Here is a 19,371-nt window from a genome sequence, read left to right as displayed (position 1 = left end):
GGCTACTGTGAAGTGATTTTTACTTTAATATTTTTACGCTTTTATTGCTTTCTCCATAATGCGTTTTCTCTTTCCGCTGGAATTTTTTATAATTGTTTCCCATTTTCATTTCCTGCAGCAAGATTACTTTAAAAAAATGTATGTCACTTTCAAAACCTTGAAAAAAATCTAACAAACCATCAGTGTGACATGGTAAGTCACATATATGTTGCAGAGCATGCAAAAAATTTTGATAGACATCTAATTTTGATAAATTTGGGCTTTAAAAAAAAGCGTACTTAAATTAGAAACAAAATACCTCAGCCTTACTGGAAAACTGTAATAATGACATTCATCACAGAAAGGGGCTTCTAGACATTTCTGGAGCTCCTTGTATACACTGAGTGCAGGATTACCTCCATATTAAAATTGTGGGGTTTTTTTTGTTTTGTTTTATTTTGTTTTGTGTTTTTTGTTTGGTGGTTTTTTGTTTGTTTTGGTTTTTTTTTTTATGTCATGCCTCTACTGAAATGGGGTTGGTAATTCAGGTATGTTAAAAAAACTATGATGCAATGAATCAGCTGAAGAATGACTGAAATGTTTCAGCATCTTTAATAAGAAATTAAAAAACAAGTGGGGTCTTTCTGCAAGTGTTTCTGAGGTCAAAAAGGGGAAGAATTCTCTGTTAAATTGCTGTATAAAATCTTAAGCCCAGCTACTACTGAGTACAATAAACTAGTTTGTTTTTTATATCTTCTGCAAAATTCCTTACAGCCAAAACTTTTTATGAGAAATGATAATAATAAGTTGTCCTCCATCTTCCAAAGGAGGGGATAGAACATATTTTGATTACTGCAATTCTCTCCCCACACCATTTCCTAATACACCTGCTTAAAACCACTTGAGGTGGTTATGGCATACAGCAAAATATGGCTTATCACCTGACTCCTGACTTGCATTCTGTGTACGATGATTTTGCAAATGGAAAATAAATCCCCACGTTTTAAAAATAAAAGCAGTTGGAAAAAATAATGGAGAACTGATTGCAGGTGAAATATCTGAAGAGGAAAACCCGATCTTGCTTTTAATGGAAGAGCATTTATTATTCATAAGCCTTTCCTCTAAAAGATATGCTACATTGCAATTAGATCAACTCATACAAAGCCTCCTTATTAACCCAGGCCATGAGCATCCTGCTCCCATGGCAGAGGAGACACAGGACCCTTGCTGGGATGCAAGGAAGGGAAGCCCAGGGGCCAGGCAGGTGCTGCTGTCCCAGGCTCTCCAGCTGGGCTCCGTGGATCAGTGCAGCTGTGCTACCCTGCAGAATGGGCATGTTCAGTGCTGGATCATCTGACAGCCCCTACCCTTTGCAAGCCCTGCTGGGGAACAGGGTGCTGAGAGCACTGACACACCCCAGTTTTAAGCCCACTGCCTCTGTGGCACAGCTGAGCACAGAGGTCACTCTATCACTGCTTGCTTCCTGCCTCTGGATCAGTCACCAGTGTGAATCCAGGTCACAAGATGTGCAGGACTGTGTCAGTCTGTCTCTTCAGAACCACCTCCATCAGTACCCAAAGCAGATACTTTAGATAAGGGTGTGGGACACACAGAATTCCCCCAGTACTGTCCCAGCTTTTACCTGCTTAACTCAGGGACTTGCTATGCAGTGAATCTTAAATACTGGATCATTCAGTGGTTCACTTTATTTGATGTTATCTACAAATCCTGTACTCTGTATGTCAGTACTGGGAGGTCACAGCTGCTGAAGGAGCAAGCTGGGAATTTGATACCAAGGACATGTGAGAGACTGGGATTCAGGGAAAAGAATATTGGTTGGCTATTTGTGTGACCTTGTTTAGAAGAAAAACAATGGAAATGATCCTCATAATCCTAACTGGGGTCCAAAGATGATCTGTGTGATATGGGTGTCTTCCTCTGTCTATCACAATGTATCTCATCTGAGAAGTAAACACCTTTTAGTCTAGTCCCAGTAACTGCATTTCTTTGACTTTCTATAGAGATTACTCATTTCCTTCTCCCTTCCAAGTGTCCTTCCCACCATGAGGGAAAGACTTATGGCCTGTATTCACAATCTTGCATGAAGCTTACTAAAAGTTTATTTTAAAATGGATGCAATTGAACTAGTTCAGATCCTTACCTACACAGCCACTTTAGAATCCATTTATCTGAAATTACTTCCCTACTTTAGTGGAACAGAAAGAAACCACTTAAACTGAGGATATTTTTGATCCAGAGGAGTTTAAAATCAGTTCTAGAGATGACTTAAGTTAAACTGGTGAAACCTAAGGACAAAATAAGAGTTTTTTCAGCATCTCTGAGAAAAATACATTGAAAAGAGAAATTATTCTGTAAAGGGCAAAATCTCTGTATAGATCCAAGCCAATTGTGAAAGCCAGTGTCAGAGAATTTGATTACTACTAAAAAGAAAACAATAATTAATGTCTTATAAATAAAACAGTCTTTCTCTCAAGCACTGACTGGGATGTCTGCATGAAATAATATTTCAGAACTTCCCATTACCATTGGGACAAACCAACAGGGAGAGAAAAGAAAGAATAAAAACCAATCAGCTACACAATCTATATAAAATAAAAGTGCAAGACATTAAACCCCTTGGTTTTTAGTCATCCAGAAACAGATACAGCAGACATAGAACAGAAAATAATTTCATTCTGTGCAGTTCAGATCATGTAACATTGCTGCAGACAAAGCCATCAAAAGTGCAGCTCTATTAGCAATAACAAATGAAGTGAATCTAGAGCACTAAAAACATTTCCTTGTCAATCCTATTTTTTTTGGTAGACAAATGCTGCCCTGTAATTTGCACCATTACTTAATATTCATATGGTAGAAGCCTCCCAGACAATTTTCTTCAAACTTTAAACTTTCAAACTCAAAATTTTTTCAAACTTTATCTGTCCACAAAAAAGAAAAAGTTTGAATCACTTTAATACAACTAAAAAAAAAAAAAAGTAAATGGAACTAATAAATCCAAGGAACACAGTGAGTCTATAAAAAAAGAACAGCCTTCTGCTTCAGCTTCCAGAGATGCTAACTGTGATGTGCATTAAAAAAACCCAATCAAACCAAAATATTGAGTTGGCTTTTTTCTTTTTTTTTTGGTGAAACATAGCAAACAAATGAGTAATCGCAGCAGTCACTGTAGCTGTGTAAAAAGGATGGTCACACTGAATCTAATTTCAATGTCAAAGTGAATTGTGGGAATGAAACCACTCTAGTCATCCCATGGAGTGACACAAAGCTGATATTCACAGGAGCCACAGCTGCTGTTGTCTATGGTGGGACTGACAGATAAAGGGCTGAACATCTACAGAATGTAACAATATAGAACAGAACAATATGACACACAGACCACCTGCCCCTCAGCCATTCTAACATGCTGCAATGGTGCCCTGCAGGTAAGGGGCTGATTTTTGGCCAATTTCTGGTGCCTGTAATAGAGGCCACCAAGGCTTCCTTCCATGGCAGGGACTAACCAACCATGCAGCTCAGAGCAACCCTCAGCAATGCAAACTGCACTGCTGGATGCAGCTCACTCCTCACTCCAGTGCAATGCCAGCACCTCATGCAGCAGGAGCAGTGCTACAGCTCCTGTCTCAATGAACACCCTTAAGGGACACAGGTGCCTGGACAAACAAAAGTTACTTTAAACTGGCTCCCTGAGAGACCAATGTAGAACCCTTTGGAAGCCCTCTCACCTTGAGAAGGCTCTTAGCAGAAAAGAAGAACTGAGAATGCAAGAACAGATAGGTCGAGCTTAATTCTGCCTCACCCATGTTTGTATGACAAGGGAGAGACATGTTTCAATTTTCAATCATCTAAGCTGAGATAGTAAGTACAAACAAACTCATGGTTAGCCTTTTCCCAGACTGGTATTGCAACACCCTGAGTCTTCTTTTGGCAACTCCTCCATGTGAAATGAACATTTCTTAGCAAGCAGCATGAAGTTAAAAACATGAACATTCTTCTCAATGGTAGAAACTCCACAATATGAGAATATTTGAAAAGAAGATCTTACGATCTTAACCACAAAAAGAAAGAAGCAGTACCTGTAGGACAGAAGCACCAGTGTGCAGAAACTGCAGGCCAGCCTCAGCAGAGTCGATGCCCCCGGTCGCCAGGACGGGGAAGCCGGGCAGGGCGCGGGCGATGGCGGACACGGCGCGCAGGGCGATGGGCCGGATGGCGTTCCCTGCAGGGCACCAGGCACGGGTTAGAGCACCCACACACATCCCCACGGGGCAGCAGATGCCAGCTCACACCTCACTCTGAGCTGCAGAGCTCACATTCACCTATAAACCCACACCAAGAGGGTTTTAGTGGTATCAACACCTGTGCAGCAAATTACGCACGAGGCTGGAATACAGAGAATGGCAGAAACATTTGGATAAACAGTGCAAAGCCAGCTTGGACATTTTACACCAACAATGTCTGAGACAGAAAGCAATACTTTACCATACAGTACACTGTAAATAAAGAGATCTATGTTTCTACACAAGAATCAGGTTGATTTTTTTAACCTAAACGTTGTCCCAGTAAGAGCAAACTTCTCATTTATTTATGTTCAACTAAAAATGGTTTAAAAGTGCCATTTCACTGCACTTGGCATTTCATATTTTATTGTTTCCCCTTCTGGATGTTTGTAGATTCAGATAATTCTTTAAGAAAGCCCTCTCTAACAATTAATATGATATCCAAATTCTCAAAAGAAAAAGTATATTCATTTATGGGAGTAGCTCCAAAACTGGAGCTCGTATTTCAAACGGTACACAGAGGTTGAGTCAGACAACCCCCTGCTATATTTAGAGTATTATGATTAAAGTCTGAATTCACTGTGTCTGCAGTGTATCTGTTTTGACTACATTCTACTGACGGTATGCAAATATTAAAAATACACCTACAGATGCTGCTCATTAAATGATGGACAGCATAGATAGATGACACCTCCAGTTATTTTTTAGGCTTGCTGGGATTTCTCTAGATAACCCCCACATTATTAAAATTTCTACTTAATTTAGAGAAGCTTTAGTATAATTTGATGCCATCATTGGGCAGCAATAGTTTAAGAGAGGAGACATCACTCCCAGAGGACCTGTACAGCTGTGGCTGTCAGGAAGTTTTTTTCACTCTCAATACTGAATGAGGTAACAGCTACTAACCCAAGCCTAACCCAATACACACTACTGATATGTTTTCAGGAAAACTAGAGCCTGGTAGGCAAAAATGTGAAATCTCACCAAAACTTCTTTAAAGTATCTAAGATCCCAAGCAAACAGATCACAGAAGGGATCTGGAGTTGAGCAGGAACTTTCTCTAGGACACAAGGGACTATTTCCCATTGTTTGGGCTGGGTTGACTGTAATGTGTTCAAAAGGAACAGAACAATTCTTTAAAAGAGGATGACTTCTAAGTGTCCAAAGAGCAAATATTGTAACACAATTAATGGTCCAGCCTTAGAGAAATGCTTGAGGGAAGAGAAATGGATAGCATGCTGTTTGCTCTGACAGATTTATAAATAAAGCCTTTTGGAAGGCATACAGGCCAAAACATACACTACACAGCCAAAACCACTGAAAGTAATCTCATTAAAAACAGTAGGTCAGGAAATTCTTCAAATATTCAGTTTTTGAAATTGAAGCTAGAAGTAAGCATCAGACTTGCTACATTGCTTTCAGGCTGACACAGCTCCAGAATCTCACAGCAGCTGTTTTTTAGAAAGGTGAAAGAACACAGACACTGGGAATTCTGAAATCATGTGGTTATAGGGAATTTTTTTCCCAATCTGCTTTGAGGCATGAAGGTTCATACATTTCTAATCCCAGTGTAACTCTTAAGAGTTTGCCTTCATTGGGGTTTAAAGGTTTGTAGACCCTTGGCCTTAAAGATATCTTGTAGCAAGAAGCTCCACAAGAAAATATTTCCAGAATATAATTAGCCCCCCTCTCACTTAAATGACTGTCTCTGTACATGGTCAGTACAGGAAAAGGACCAACAGCTTATTTAAGGTTGCAACACAATAGTTAATCAGAAGGGCCTTCATTCAGCCCAAAGAAATCAGGAATATGATTCAATGAAGTCTAGCAGAAGCAGCAATGAGACTCAGAATTTATTACAGAACATAGGTACCTTTTAGCACCAGCTGAATTTGATATTCATAATATGAGTTATTACTTACATTTGGTGATTAGTAAATTAGTGATAAATTGGTTTGATTGCAAAAGTATTCCATTCATTTATAATTCACCCAAATGAATTTAAAAACATTTCAGAAGTGCTTCTGATGAGAGTAAATAAATGGATGTAATGACAATCAGAGGGTTCACTAAGGTCTCACCATTCATCCCAGAATTTTTTTTATTACTCTATGTCATATGGAACAAGCACAATATAAGCTGCAGCCGTTCTCCTTCACATTTTCCATCAACAGTTCAGAAGCTTCCCCCTCTCTAACAAAAGCTGCTGGGCTGGAATACAATGTGATTTGCTTGTCATAGAGATCCTACTGCCTAATGAAACAACCTACCAGATTAAAGAAAAAAAAAAAAGAATGAAAACAATAGAAACAATAGTAATGCCAAGCTATTAAAAAATAAGGCAATTAAAAAAAAAAAAAAAAAAGAAAAAAAAAGGAAATGAACACTCAATTTGACTCACAGTCTCTATTTTCCTGCATTTCATACAAGTACACAGGAAGGTAATAAACTCCATTATAGAGATTTGTGGAGAAGGAGTTTTTAAAAGGTTGAAATAAAGGAGATTTAATGCCAAATTTTAAAGGATCTGTAAGTAGTAGTGGGAATTTGCAGAACGTTTTCTGCAAATCCAATGGTATTTAAGAAGCTGAGGTCAAAATCCAGCATGCATTTGAAAGACAGCTCACATACTAAAAGATAAGCATCTACTACATACTTTGACAGGTTGGGATCTGTAATTCCACTGGTTAAGCACCCTAGCTGAGGAAACTGCTGATATGGTGCTCTCCTGATAGAAGTGCTACAGCTGCTACCAGATGCTAGATGTGGCTATCATTTACCTTGCTGTAAAATAATGAGATTTAATAAACAAAGTCCATTTATCAAGACCTCAGGCAGGCGAGTGAGATATAAAAATGAAAGGCAGAAAAAAACCTCGTGGAGATGACATGCTACTGCTCTGAGTTGAAAGCTTCACTTTCAAATCTCATTCATTATGGAAGAAATATTTGCTATTTAGAAAGACATAAACAATGAAATAATTGTAAGATATGAAAGTCCCTGACCTTTTTCTTGCCTTAAAACAAAGAGCTTTGGCTTTCTCTACCTTTTTTTCCTTTTTTTTTTTTTTAATAAAAGGTAAGACTTTTCTAACTATCAATCAAGGAAATCCAATAGTGAAAACACAACATGAAGGAGAAGCAGAATGTGCATCAATCAAATATCTCTCCCTCATCAGCACAGGTAGGCAGAGCTGCTCTTGTCCACTGAGGATGGCAGGCTGGTGACAAACTGATGAAAGACAACATACCTGCTTATTTGTTTGCTATTTTTTCTTAGGAACTAAAAATCCCTTTACCAATGCCAGTAGAATCATGTTTTACTATGACTTCATAAGTACTAGGAGTCCTGAGAGGACTTGATCCTGTCAAACACCAAAGATCTTCACTAGGCTGAGGCTTGAGAGCCAAACCTTCTTCAAGAAGCCTGGTACTAAGTTCCAAGGAACCCAGTAGCTTTGAGAATTCCTAGCAGAAACAATTCAGATTTTCTTATCCCAGTAGCTTTGGGAATTCCTAGCAGAAACAATTCAGATTTTCTGATCCCAGTGATCCACAAATGGGAGAAAAATAATCTCAGACATCTCAAATACTGGGCTACATTCTCACTTGCAAAATATAAGACCAGTTTAATAGTTTAAAGTTTTCAGTGCATATGTGCAGCAGCTCTAATGAGGCCTTTTAGTAAAGATGATCCAGGTCCATTAAAAAACAGCCAACAGAGTCAATTCAAACTGAGACTGAATCTTGAAATAGTCTCAATGGTCTTTATCAAACTCTCTATGAACAACAGAAACAGATTTTAAAGGAAAGCAAAATCTCATATCTTTGGATAGTGGATCAACTCAAACCAAATTTTTGTAACTATGGATACTAGATGGAATAAAATGAATTTGGGTCAATTCTCCCCACTCTGTGTATTTTCAAGTAAAATTATTTTTTAATTTGCATTATATTATATTACAAATTTGAGATTTAAACCACTGAGTCTAAATATTACAGAAGCAGCAGCTGATACCTAATTTTTTGCTAATAAGTCATCGTTAAAGTCTGTGCTGCTAAAAACTGTAAGTCCCTAAATCTAAGAAACATCACCTTTCCTCCCTCTGTAAACACCTTCTTGGAAGAAAACTGACTGAAGAAAACAGTATCTCCCAGACTGTTAAAATGAATCATGCTAATGACAAAAGAACCCAATGGCAGCAAATAACAAACTTGAGTGAAAAGCATTATACAAGGAAATTGGTGTGGAAAAGACCAGGCACCACAGATATCAATCCAATGCTTCAGAAAGTAAGTAGGTATGAAAGTTTGGAGATCAGGAAAAAGCCCAGAAAACATAATTCTTTAAGACATTTTCTGCATCCTGTACATGCTACTTAATAATGGCAATCAAAGGTATTTGCAAGCAGTCCAGGGAAACTTGCAGGTTGCACACAAACCATCTGCATCACATTCCTTCTGACTGCAATTATTCTGCAAGTTCTTTCTTTCTGCCACCTGTAGGTGGCCACCATAAGCTACACTTATCAAATAACTCATTAGCAGGGTTTTCAGTACTGTCATATCCAGATAATTAGCAATTTATTTAAATAACCAATTTCTGTGGAAATAATTGCCATGGAATGCCCCGAACCTACTTTTTATAAACTATAATAAAAGTGTTAAGATAATCCCTGACATTTGCAAATGCCATTAGTTCACCTTTCCTTTTGATAGTGCTATGGCATTATGTTTAAACAATTACCTGATAACGTGGCAGTTTAATGAAACAGTGTAGCAGACACATCCTTCAAAATGACCAGAGAATGCATTTATATGCAGAAGAAAACCCAATGAACAGACGTGTTTAGAGAGGACTATCCACTGTTGTTATGAAGTCTGCAAATGGGACACACAATATTTAGAGCACTAAAACATACAGGAAGTTCCCAGAAAGCAAGAGCAGGATGGATGTTCACAGCTCAGCACTTCTCAAGATCCAGAGATGACTCTTCTCACTGCTCTCCATCCATTTCCCTGCCTGGTCAGTCCTTCAGCCCATTATTACTCATTAACAGCCATTTGCCAAAATCACTAACAATAATGTACTGTTTACTCATGCTCTGGCTATTTCTAACCAAAAAATTTTAGTTATTCATGTACCAGTGGAGAATTGGAGGGAATAGTTCTTTTATGGAATATCTCCACATCAGTCAGCCTACACCTCCAAACCAATGGCTGCCCCAAGTTTCATGTCATTCAAAAGTTGGGATGGGCAATGCACCAACTCTACCAAGTCAATGGCAAAGGTTCTGCTGACTACAGAGAATTCAGGGCTTTGTCACAGAGTTCAGATTAAAGTTAATGATTCTGCAGATTTGAAATAACTTCTCTCTAACTCTGCTATAGCAGGCTCTTGAAACCATATCAACTGACATGATTTTTGTCAGCATATTGTGACTATCTTGATACACTGATAGTGTGTCAATAGTTCTTCTGATAACTATTGACTCTTCCTCTAAATTTCAAAGCTTTCCTCAGATGTGATTCTGTTTCTGATACATACAGAATTGAACCCAACCTCTGTGTGGAAAAAAGAGGCAATAATTTTGCTTCATATTTCCTTTAAAAAAAATTTGTACTCAAATAGAAAAAAAAAATCTTGAACTTCCATAATCACAGAGAAAAATTAGTGTCCTTTTTAGGATTTATTTAAACATTTTTTAATTAATACAAATAATTCTTTATGCTCTTTCAGCTACAAATTCATAAAATCACCAGAGTTCTCATGCAATAAATGTTTAGTACTCATCAGAGAATTTTCTCAATTAAAAAAAGGCTAGAATCAGAGAAAGAGAGAGGGAAAAATTAAATTTTTCTTATCTGTAAATATTATTTATCCATGGAGACCTGGGGGAATTTTCCCTCACATCAAACTTCAGTAGGAAAAACCAAGAGGACAGATACAAATTGTTTAGTGAATGCTGCAAGAAGTGGTTAAACATTTCCTAACAAAGCCACTCTCTCACTGAAAACTACAGATTCACTAAAAGTCAATACTTCTGGTCGTCAGCATGAAACCTAGCAAAGCATTTTCTGCTGCAATTCATCAAACCTCTATTATTTAATTTCACTCGTGGTTTCTACTTGGAGCTGGAAATTGTCTGACAGAATGCTTTCCATGTTCTTTGGGGGGCTCAGGGAGCTCCTGCTTTGCCTTGAGTGCCTGGCTCGTGCTGCCCACCATGACCTGGAGCCCGAGCCAGCTGCTCCAGTGCTGGGGCTGGAACTGCAGTGGAAATTCTGGCACCTTCTGCACTGAAACCTGGCCAGGACAAACCTTGCCTGCAGCCCAGAGTGCCACTGCTGATCAGTCAAACAATAATGATACAACAGGCATGAAAGGTAATAAAATAGTGCTAATAGCCAGGGTAAGCTCCTGGCACAATGCAAGGAAAAGGACAGGTGAGTAGGACCAGCATAAGAGCCAACAAAAAGCTCATTTAGAAATATTTTCCTGTTACCAGACAAGATCACTGCAGCCATCACAAAGAGACAAATGAGTTCCTGCCAAATTCCTGCCCTCAAAAGATGTGAGTAGTTCACTTTATCATGGGGTAGGTCTTGCTGCCCTTTTTTTCCAATGCAGAGACTGACATTTAACCTGAAGTGTGGCAGAAATGGTTCTGGCTGTTTACAGAGTTGTTCAAAGGCAGCGCTGCCTTTGTTTGAGCGGGTTTTAACCTCCATAACAACCACCACGGTCAGCATGACCTGGAACCAGCACTGTGCCCACGTGGCTGTGCCAGGGCTTCAGCACATCCACAGCTCTCACCACAAAAAGGCAATTTAGTACAGCCAAAGACACACTGGGAGAGAGTGACTGCCTGCTGAGCAGGGAATTGAGGTTCCTACATTGTATTTAAAAAGCCAGAATTACTGAAAAATGTAGTACAACTTTTCAGGTCATTTACAAAACCTGGCTCCTACCTTGTGCTGTTTAATAAGCACTTTTCTAAGAAGTCCATCACAGAAAGAGAAGCAGAATTTCAGAAACTATGGCAAACTAAAGAAACCAGGTCTAGAGAATGAGAAAGCTCAGATGAACTATTTCTTTCTTGCTTTACATAACCCAAGTTAATCATTGTCCTATTTTGAGGGTTATCTATTGTCTATTTTATCTCTCATCCAGTTGCTGTTACCCAGTAAAAAATAATTTTATGTACCAATATATTTAGATCTATTTATAGATACATAGATATATTAAAAATACGTCACAAACACAAATTTTTGTGAAGCAAGACTCAATTTGAGTAGAAAACAGTATTTGCTTGTGCATTAGATACACATCTACCATATTATTATTATTACATATCCATATAATCTGTGTGAGTATATATATAAACCCACACTCAGTAGATGTATTTCCATATTCACATATACATAAAACAGTGGATGACACGTCCCCTGATAAAACCTGTTATTTCAACACTTCAAGTGAAAAGTGTTAAAATAAATGGCTCATCACATACAATGTGTTAAAATAAATGTTTATTTCAACACTGTGTGTATCATAGCCATTTATTTCAACACTTCCCATTTCTCAAGACTCACACAACCAAGAGTAGGAGAACTGATAGCTATACCTAAGGTAGCTGAAGCACACAGCCCTACTCTGCTTGCCATAGGATGAGTAGGAAGTTACTTGACACTTTTTTTCCTCCCAACAATAAATGGAAACTACCTACCTTGGCTGTTCATGGGGATCTGCATGTGTCTGTACCCTGCTGGGCTGTGTCATCATTTGGAAAGAAGGGCCATACTGAGATATTTGGGAAGCAGGCTGCTGCTACCAGGTAGGGTTGGGAAAAGAAGCAAAGCATGGGGGCTTCTGAGAATTTCCCTTTGCTGTTTCTGATTCTGACATAAAAGCATCTGAGCAGACAAAGACTTATGTGATCAAGAGCAAAGCCTAGAGCTGTTCATGCTGAGGGCTGGATGGAACGTGATTTTTGCAGGACCAGCTATAATCTGGTGATCAAATTATGAGTTAGAGAACATCTGGGTTCTCACCTTACCTGCAGAAAACAGTTTATTGTGGGATTCTTCAGCTCAAGACTTGCCTTATTAATAATACAGAACCTGATGGTCTTTGGAGCAGCCATCTTACAGCTTTAGAGTGTTTCCAAAGTACAAATACAGTCATTGGGGGTTCCCCTTGGTGCACTGGTTAGTGTCAGCAGCTGAACTCACTGCTATAAGCTGAGCTCAGACATTCCATTATAGGCCAGTGTTGGCTAGCATGAGTTTCTTTCTCTGCTTTATTTTGGGAGGAAAGCACAAGAAGCTCCCATTTTCTGGTGGCTCCTGCTGGAGCCAGAGGGCACTGTGCCTTTATGGATCTGTCTCCAAGGGACAGAGGCAGGATGAGGATGAGGAAATTTTAATAATGCACAAAACCCCCACAAACCTTGAGTTCTCTCTGAGCAATATTTACCACTAACTTGCCTGTAATGTTTTCTTACAGCTTTCCTCCTTTGAAAAACTTTAAAAGCATGATTAGAGATTGTCTAGGCCCTAGCAAGACAGTGTGGCCTTAAGAAGATAAACACTTGGAGGGACATTCTTTTCTTTTTCTTGTACTTTTTCTTCTCTGAAATTGCAGATCTGTTAGCTGGAATGGACAGAGCACAAACCCCCAGAACAAACCAATGAAAGGTCACTGAAGACTCTGCAGCCAGCATGCCCTATCAGAAGACTGTTTTGCACCCAGACAATGAAAAATTGAGACCACAGTTTCATCAGCTCATAAATAAACTCACTGCCTCAAGCCAAGCCATTTCACCATGCTAGCTGCCTATATTCAAACATGTCTCTTCCTGTAAAATTATTTTCCCCCATGTCATTTTTGTCAGATAAAACAATACAACTATTTTGTAGTAGAATAGTCTACAGTGCAATTAAAGTTTTTCAGAAAAGACCCACAATTTTTTCAGCCTTTCACTTTCTTCAGATGTGATTAGTTCCAGAAAGAGCAGGTATCATCACTCCTTTGTAGGCACTGTAAGATTGGTCCTCAGAAGTTGGCAACACATAATAAAAGTGCTTTATTCATAAACATCAATCAGTTTCAAGAATGGCAGTTGCTCAAAGAATGGAAATATTCAGCTAATAACTACTGTAGACATTAAAAACTGTATGACAGATATGCAGAGCTCATTACACAAGAATGCTTTCTTATAATTGTGGTTTCGTAACTAGGTGCACATGTTTCTAAATATTTAGTTCCTTACACTTCAATTTTGGTTTTTTTAGGGCAGATATTAAAAAAGGTTCTTCCCCCAGAGGGTGGATGGGCACTGGAACAGCTCCCCAGGGCAGTGGTCACAGCACCAGCCTGGCAGAGTTCAAAAGCATTTGGGAAATAGCCTTGGGCACAGGGGGTGACTCTTGGGGTGTTCTGTGCAGAGCCAGGAGCTGGGCTCAATGATCACTGAGGGTCTCTTCCAACTCAACACATCCTGTGATTTTTTAAAAAAAATAAATTTACAGGACAACCCTTAGTTTTCCATGAATGAAAGAGACTCCCTTTACAACAGAGAGGTTATACCTTGGATTTGGTTGAGGCCTTAGATGTGCATGGATGACAATTTTAAATTTTGTTTTATCTTCTCTTTTATAACCTTAACAATTATGGGAAATTTCATGCAGTTTCTTTAGCTGAGAATGTACCAAAAGCTGAGGAGTCAGTGCTGTAATGGAAAGCAAAATAATTGCCTGTCCATGCTGTGTAAACTATTTGTGGAATTAAGGAAAACCCCAAACCCTATTTGCAGAGGCCTTTTCTAGCTCTGGATATATTACTGAGGGCTGGTAATTATAACATGGTTATATCAGTCCTGCTTGTGACCAGTCACACAACTCAGTGCTGATTTCAAGAAGAAATTATACACCCTTATCATAACTCTGCTTTCTGCATTAATAAAAAATAACAGCATTAATAAGCCTAAATATTCATTTGTTTGATGTATTCAGAGCAACAGAAGGGGGTGCAAGGGAATTTAGTGTATTGCTCTGCCAGATCACTTTAATTATCCAATGAGGGGAGCTCAGAGGGTGAGTAAGGGACTTAATTGATGTACTTACTCATCCCCTTAGCTTCCACTGAAGAAAAATGGTAGCAACACAACTCCTAAACTGCATTTGTTGGCCTTCAGTGATCAAAGTAAAGGCCAATTAACAGAAAGCCAGGGGCCCACAAAGCGTTTGTTGATTTTAAAATACTGATCAGAACACACACTGCTGCTGCTAAACACACACCAGCAGTGTCTGGCACTTACACACTGCCTTCTAGGAGAAGATGCCCAAATGCTACACAAAAGTGTAATATTTTTATCTACCAGAATAAAAGACTGCAAGGGGAGCCCTGGGATTGTGTGCAAAGAGAGCAATTCCACCTGAGCAGAGGAGGCAGCACTGGCCCTCCTGGTCACAAATCCCTCACCCCAGAATGTCCTCTTACCCTCTTTGAAAATGTTTGTAATTGAAAGGATAACTTTCTAGAAGTATGCTTTGTAAACCAACTCAAGCAGTCTCCTCTCTTGACACCAATGTGCCAAGCACCTTGTTCTGTGTTTTATGGATGAAGTGTAATGCCCATCCACACCACAGCCCCAACATGGATTACAGGGGCTCACATCAGCATCCAGGACTGCAGCTGGCTGCTGCTGTCACCCATAAAGGAAGAATTTTCTCCTTCCTTCCTGTCTTTCTCTAACCTAAAAGAAAACAGATTTGACTCACTTTGGGCAAAACTGTGTTGCTTCCATGTTTTTCTTGGTTATGTAGAATTCTTAGGAATTCTGAAGGTTATTTTAGGCAGTGTACACACCAAAATGAAGATATCCCATTTGCATGAGCTATCACTGACACAACACTGTGCACGGAAAACTCACAGGAAGACTCACAAAAGCAGAAGTGTTCTGTGTGAAACTCCAACACATCTGTTCAGCATTGAAAAGCCTGCATTTAAGTCCAAAGCACTAGAAATCTGAGACAAGTGCATTTTTGGAATCAAAACAAATGATGGTAATTTAAGAAAATACTATGAAGCACACAAAAGCTGTACAATGCCATATGCTGCACAATGCATCAGGTAATCAATTTAATGTATATGCCAAGCTTACTAGAAGCCCAAATTGGCTTAAGTTCTTTACTCAGAAATTCAAAAAGTGAACTAAAAGCATTACAAACATGGTGCTCTTACAATTAGTAAAAAAGTGGATTTTTCTTTTTACCTACAGAATACACAAAAAATGTATCTCCTAAATTACCTCCCATAATGAATACATGTCCCAACTTCACTTTTGATCAATAGCTTTCATAGACCCACAGTTTTAGGACATGGTTTGTTCTACAGTTTAAAAGATAAATGTGATTTTAAAATTATTTTATGCTCAATGTTTACTTCTGGCTTGTAGGTTTGAAATCATGTAGGTTTTATGCTGTCATTTGTGATTCTATACACAATACACTACTGAAGATGTCATCAAACACAGATGTATAACCAACCTTGCAAGTACTGTGGTCCTAAATCAAATATGAATCCACAGTTACAGTATTAAAAATACAGCAGAAATCCCTAATTCAAGTGGACAGTATCACCTATAAAGCCAAAATAAATGGTGTAGGATAATAGTTTCCAGACTTGGGTTACAGTGTCAATGCAGAGACTTGAGCTGTGCTATCTCACCAAGCTTGATCTTGCTTGCCAGAGCATGCTTGTCAATATTTAGCTCCCAGGGAGCATGTCATGAATCTCTACAAAAACTAGCATAAATACAAAATACTACAGCAGCTGCTGTGATCCTTTTTCTAACACTGAGATTAAATTGCTGAAATTTGTTCTGAGCTTTTTAAACCAGAAGATGTGTGCCGTATACCTACTGTAACAAGAAAGTGAGAAACTTTAAGCATTAAGGGATTGCAATGCTGCTATTAGGGCTTTTAAAATACATAAAAACACCAGATGCTTACATTAACTGATTGGAAGATATTTTAATGCCAAGCTAAAAAATATCACTTTCTCCTGTAACATCAGATCAGAAAATGGACTGGGATAAAATAATATACACCTGAATTTTCCAAAAGAGAAACCTAAGCTGCACCAGTAAATCCTGCATCATTTACTTGCCTAACCACTGGAATTTCACCACAAAATGTGGGTGCATGCTGCCTTAGGCATTTGACAGCAGTACATGTACTAATATGTAAGGAATAATTTCTGATGCATCAATAGAGTGGGAAAGGAAGCCACCTCCGAGTGCCTGACTCCTTGCAGGGACGAGGGCAGCCCAGGAGCTCTCCCTTAGGGGATAACCCTCAGCTGTACTTGGTGAGCTCCCAGCTGCTGGGCAGGGCACACACAGACACACCCTGGCACTGGCACAGCTCAGGAGCTCAGGAGGGCACTGCAGGCAGCACAGGCAGAAGAGAGCACCACTGCTGCCTGCCTTCCACACCAACCTCTGGCTCAGAGCATCTCATTTATGAGAAACAGAAAGAAATGGCAAAGGACAGTGGAGGCAGCCCTGGAAAAGTCCAAGTCTGGAAAAGAGGTTAAGAGTGACATTACTTTTTAGGACCCTTTTACACTATCTGACTCTAACAGCAAGCTGGGGATGTCCTCAGAGCTGTAAAATATTAAGCCTGAAAGAAAAGAAACACAAACACATCAGAAAGAAATCTGTGTGCCAGCCCCACATAGAGGGGAACTGTACAAAAACTCCCCACAACAGAATAGAGCAAGACTTCCCTACATCTGGCAGGGTTTACCTCCTTGCTGGATACCTGCCAAGAACTGATCATCTGAAGTGTTTTTACAAACAACAATGATGCAAACAACCTCTCTGTTATACCAATAAATAAGTATAGCAATAAATCAGAATGTCTACTAAATCATAGTAGACTTTTTCCTAACATTTCTTGAGAAAGTAAGGTGCCACCAGATCCTCCTTGGAATTCTGAATTCTTCAAATCCCACCTTCAGTAAGTTCTGAAGAAACTTCTACTTTTATATATAAAATAAGAAACAGATTCTTATGAGTATTGTTTGGCAGTTCCTTCTCTGCACGTACAGAAAATTTATTGGTGCCTAGAATGAGAAGATTTCTCTGAGTATTCACTATTGAAAGCTAAGCAACTCTTGAATGGGCACATACCCAAAAATTGGTGAAAACAATGCCAATTTTGGGCTACTCCAATAGGTGAGCAGCTGACATGGCCTTAACAACCAAAGTAGAACAATAGCTGTCAGGAGTAAAACAAGCTTGGCCCAGCCAAAATATGGACTGGAGTAGCCATACATTCTTCTGGAAACCAACAGGTTGCTCAATAGGGTCATGAAGCATTTGAGAACAGACAGACACTGCTGCACCACAGTGTCTTCACTGACATGCCTGCTTGCAAAAACCACACAGCTTCTCCTCATTTTGAGCTGCCTGTAACAAAGTTCTTCACAGCATCAGCCTTACCTTGGTGCTGAGGTGTGGTACCACACATGGACAGACCTCATGCCATTACAAACACCCTCTCTGTGTATCTGCAATGGATTTCCCATTCTGAAACAGTGGGACATTGTGCTCAACAGCTCTGCCTTGGCTCTCACTTAACCCAAATTACAGTGGCTCAACCCCTGACTACCAGTGGCTTCTGGGATTTAAAGGGAACTTAGGGAAGATGGTTACATGGTGCATGTTAATAGGAAAGACAATTTCAATTACCCAGCAATGCAGAAACTGCAAATTGATCATAAATTGGAAAACTGAATTCCTACAGCAGGTTGTCTAAAAAATTTTGTAGGATATGTTTGTATATCCTGGGTGTGAGCAGGACATTTATACAGCTCATTGTATACAATGAGGTGCTTGCATAAAAAGGCACATTAAAATGCAGATTCCCTAGCTGGCTACTATATTTTAGATGCATTCTTTTGAAAGGTTAAAAAAATGTTCTGATGGTTGCAAAATACATTTATAAATGTTTCTGGCAATCATTCACTAGGGATGAAGTGATGCCCAGTGAAATACAAACCCAGGATCTATCCAGTTAAACAAATCTGCTCTATTCTGTCTTCTGTATTTTATGTGTGAAGTTGGCATTAGGATTTATTCTTTATTCGAGCAGGATACTAAAAAATACAGAATGTTAGCAGGATTTAGGTGAATAAAGATGTATTCCCTGGTGAGCTCATAATAAATCATAGCTAACCAGTGGTAGAACTTTTCAAGGCTACATAGGAGCAGGACAGCAGCACTAATGAGGTAAGTACATCCTTTTGGTGCTGATTGAGGTAAACCAATGCCTTGGGTTTAAACTTGTTCTAAGGATATATTTTTTTTTTCCTAAACCACATATCTGATTGTCAAAATATCCTGCAACAGGATGTTGCAACTCCCAGGAAGCACACCTCCATGTAACTGTGAAACCTTCTCTCCAAGACACTTTGTGACCTGTTTCTAAAACACATCAATCAAGCACTTTGTAGGTGGTGGGAATGGCGAGAGCCTCAACATCCTCAGAGATGCATAAGCTGTTGAGGCTACCACTCACACACAATGGAGAGCTGGGGTGTTCTGTCAGCAGTGCTAGGGAGCAGACAGAAGTCAGTCAGCCTATTTTGCAAGGACAGCTGTTCCACAGACAGAAGGAAGAACAGGAAGGAATTCCAGGCTAGTAAATGTTAAATAGGCATAATTTTTTCTAATTATTTGTTAGCTCATATTTTGATCTGTTAATGCGATGCCATTTTTTTTTTTTCATAAATGCAAACGTGTTTATTCTTCACAGGAGAATATGCCCTCCACAGAATAAAGTTGGGCTCTACAGACAATATATGCCACTTGGTGACTAGAGCAAATCAACATGCAAAGTAATACTGAAAAAATGAACATGCTTGAGACAGATCAGGTCAAAGTCAGGGCTTTAACCTCTGCTGATACAATTGTTACTCAGAATTGTTTACAAATTCTACCAGAATCTTGTTTCGGTTTTGGGGCTTTTTTGAGGAGGGGGAGATTATAATTAGAGCTTCTGCTCTGAGTGACAGGTACAGT

The 19,371-nt window shown here is 39.2% G+C and overlaps 1 protein-coding gene across 2 annotated transcripts in view; it reads right to left on the bottom strand.

Moving 5' to 3' along the window:
* DPYD (dihydropyrimidine dehydrogenase) overlaps positions 1 to 19,371 on the bottom strand; it is a 316,439-nt gene that overhangs the window by 55,977 nt on the left and 241,091 nt on the right. For both annotated transcript variants that reach the window (XM_056497180.1, XM_056497181.1), the window contains exon 19: positions 4,074 to 4,216. In XM_056497180.1, coding sequence (XP_056353155.1) covers positions 4,074 to 4,216 — 143 coding nt within the window. The remainder of the gene's footprint in view (positions 1 to 4,073; positions 4,217 to 19,371) is intronic.

Source organism: Oenanthe melanoleuca, chromosome 8, assembly GCF_029582105.1.
Source record: "Oenanthe melanoleuca isolate GR-GAL-2019-014 chromosome 8, OMel1.0, whole genome shotgun sequence".
NCBI classification, from domain to species: domain Eukaryota; kingdom Metazoa; phylum Chordata; class Aves; order Passeriformes; family Muscicapidae; genus Oenanthe; species Oenanthe melanoleuca.
The sequence above is the reverse complement of the archived record's forward strand: the minus strand, read 5'-3'. Positions and strand labels throughout refer to the sequence as shown.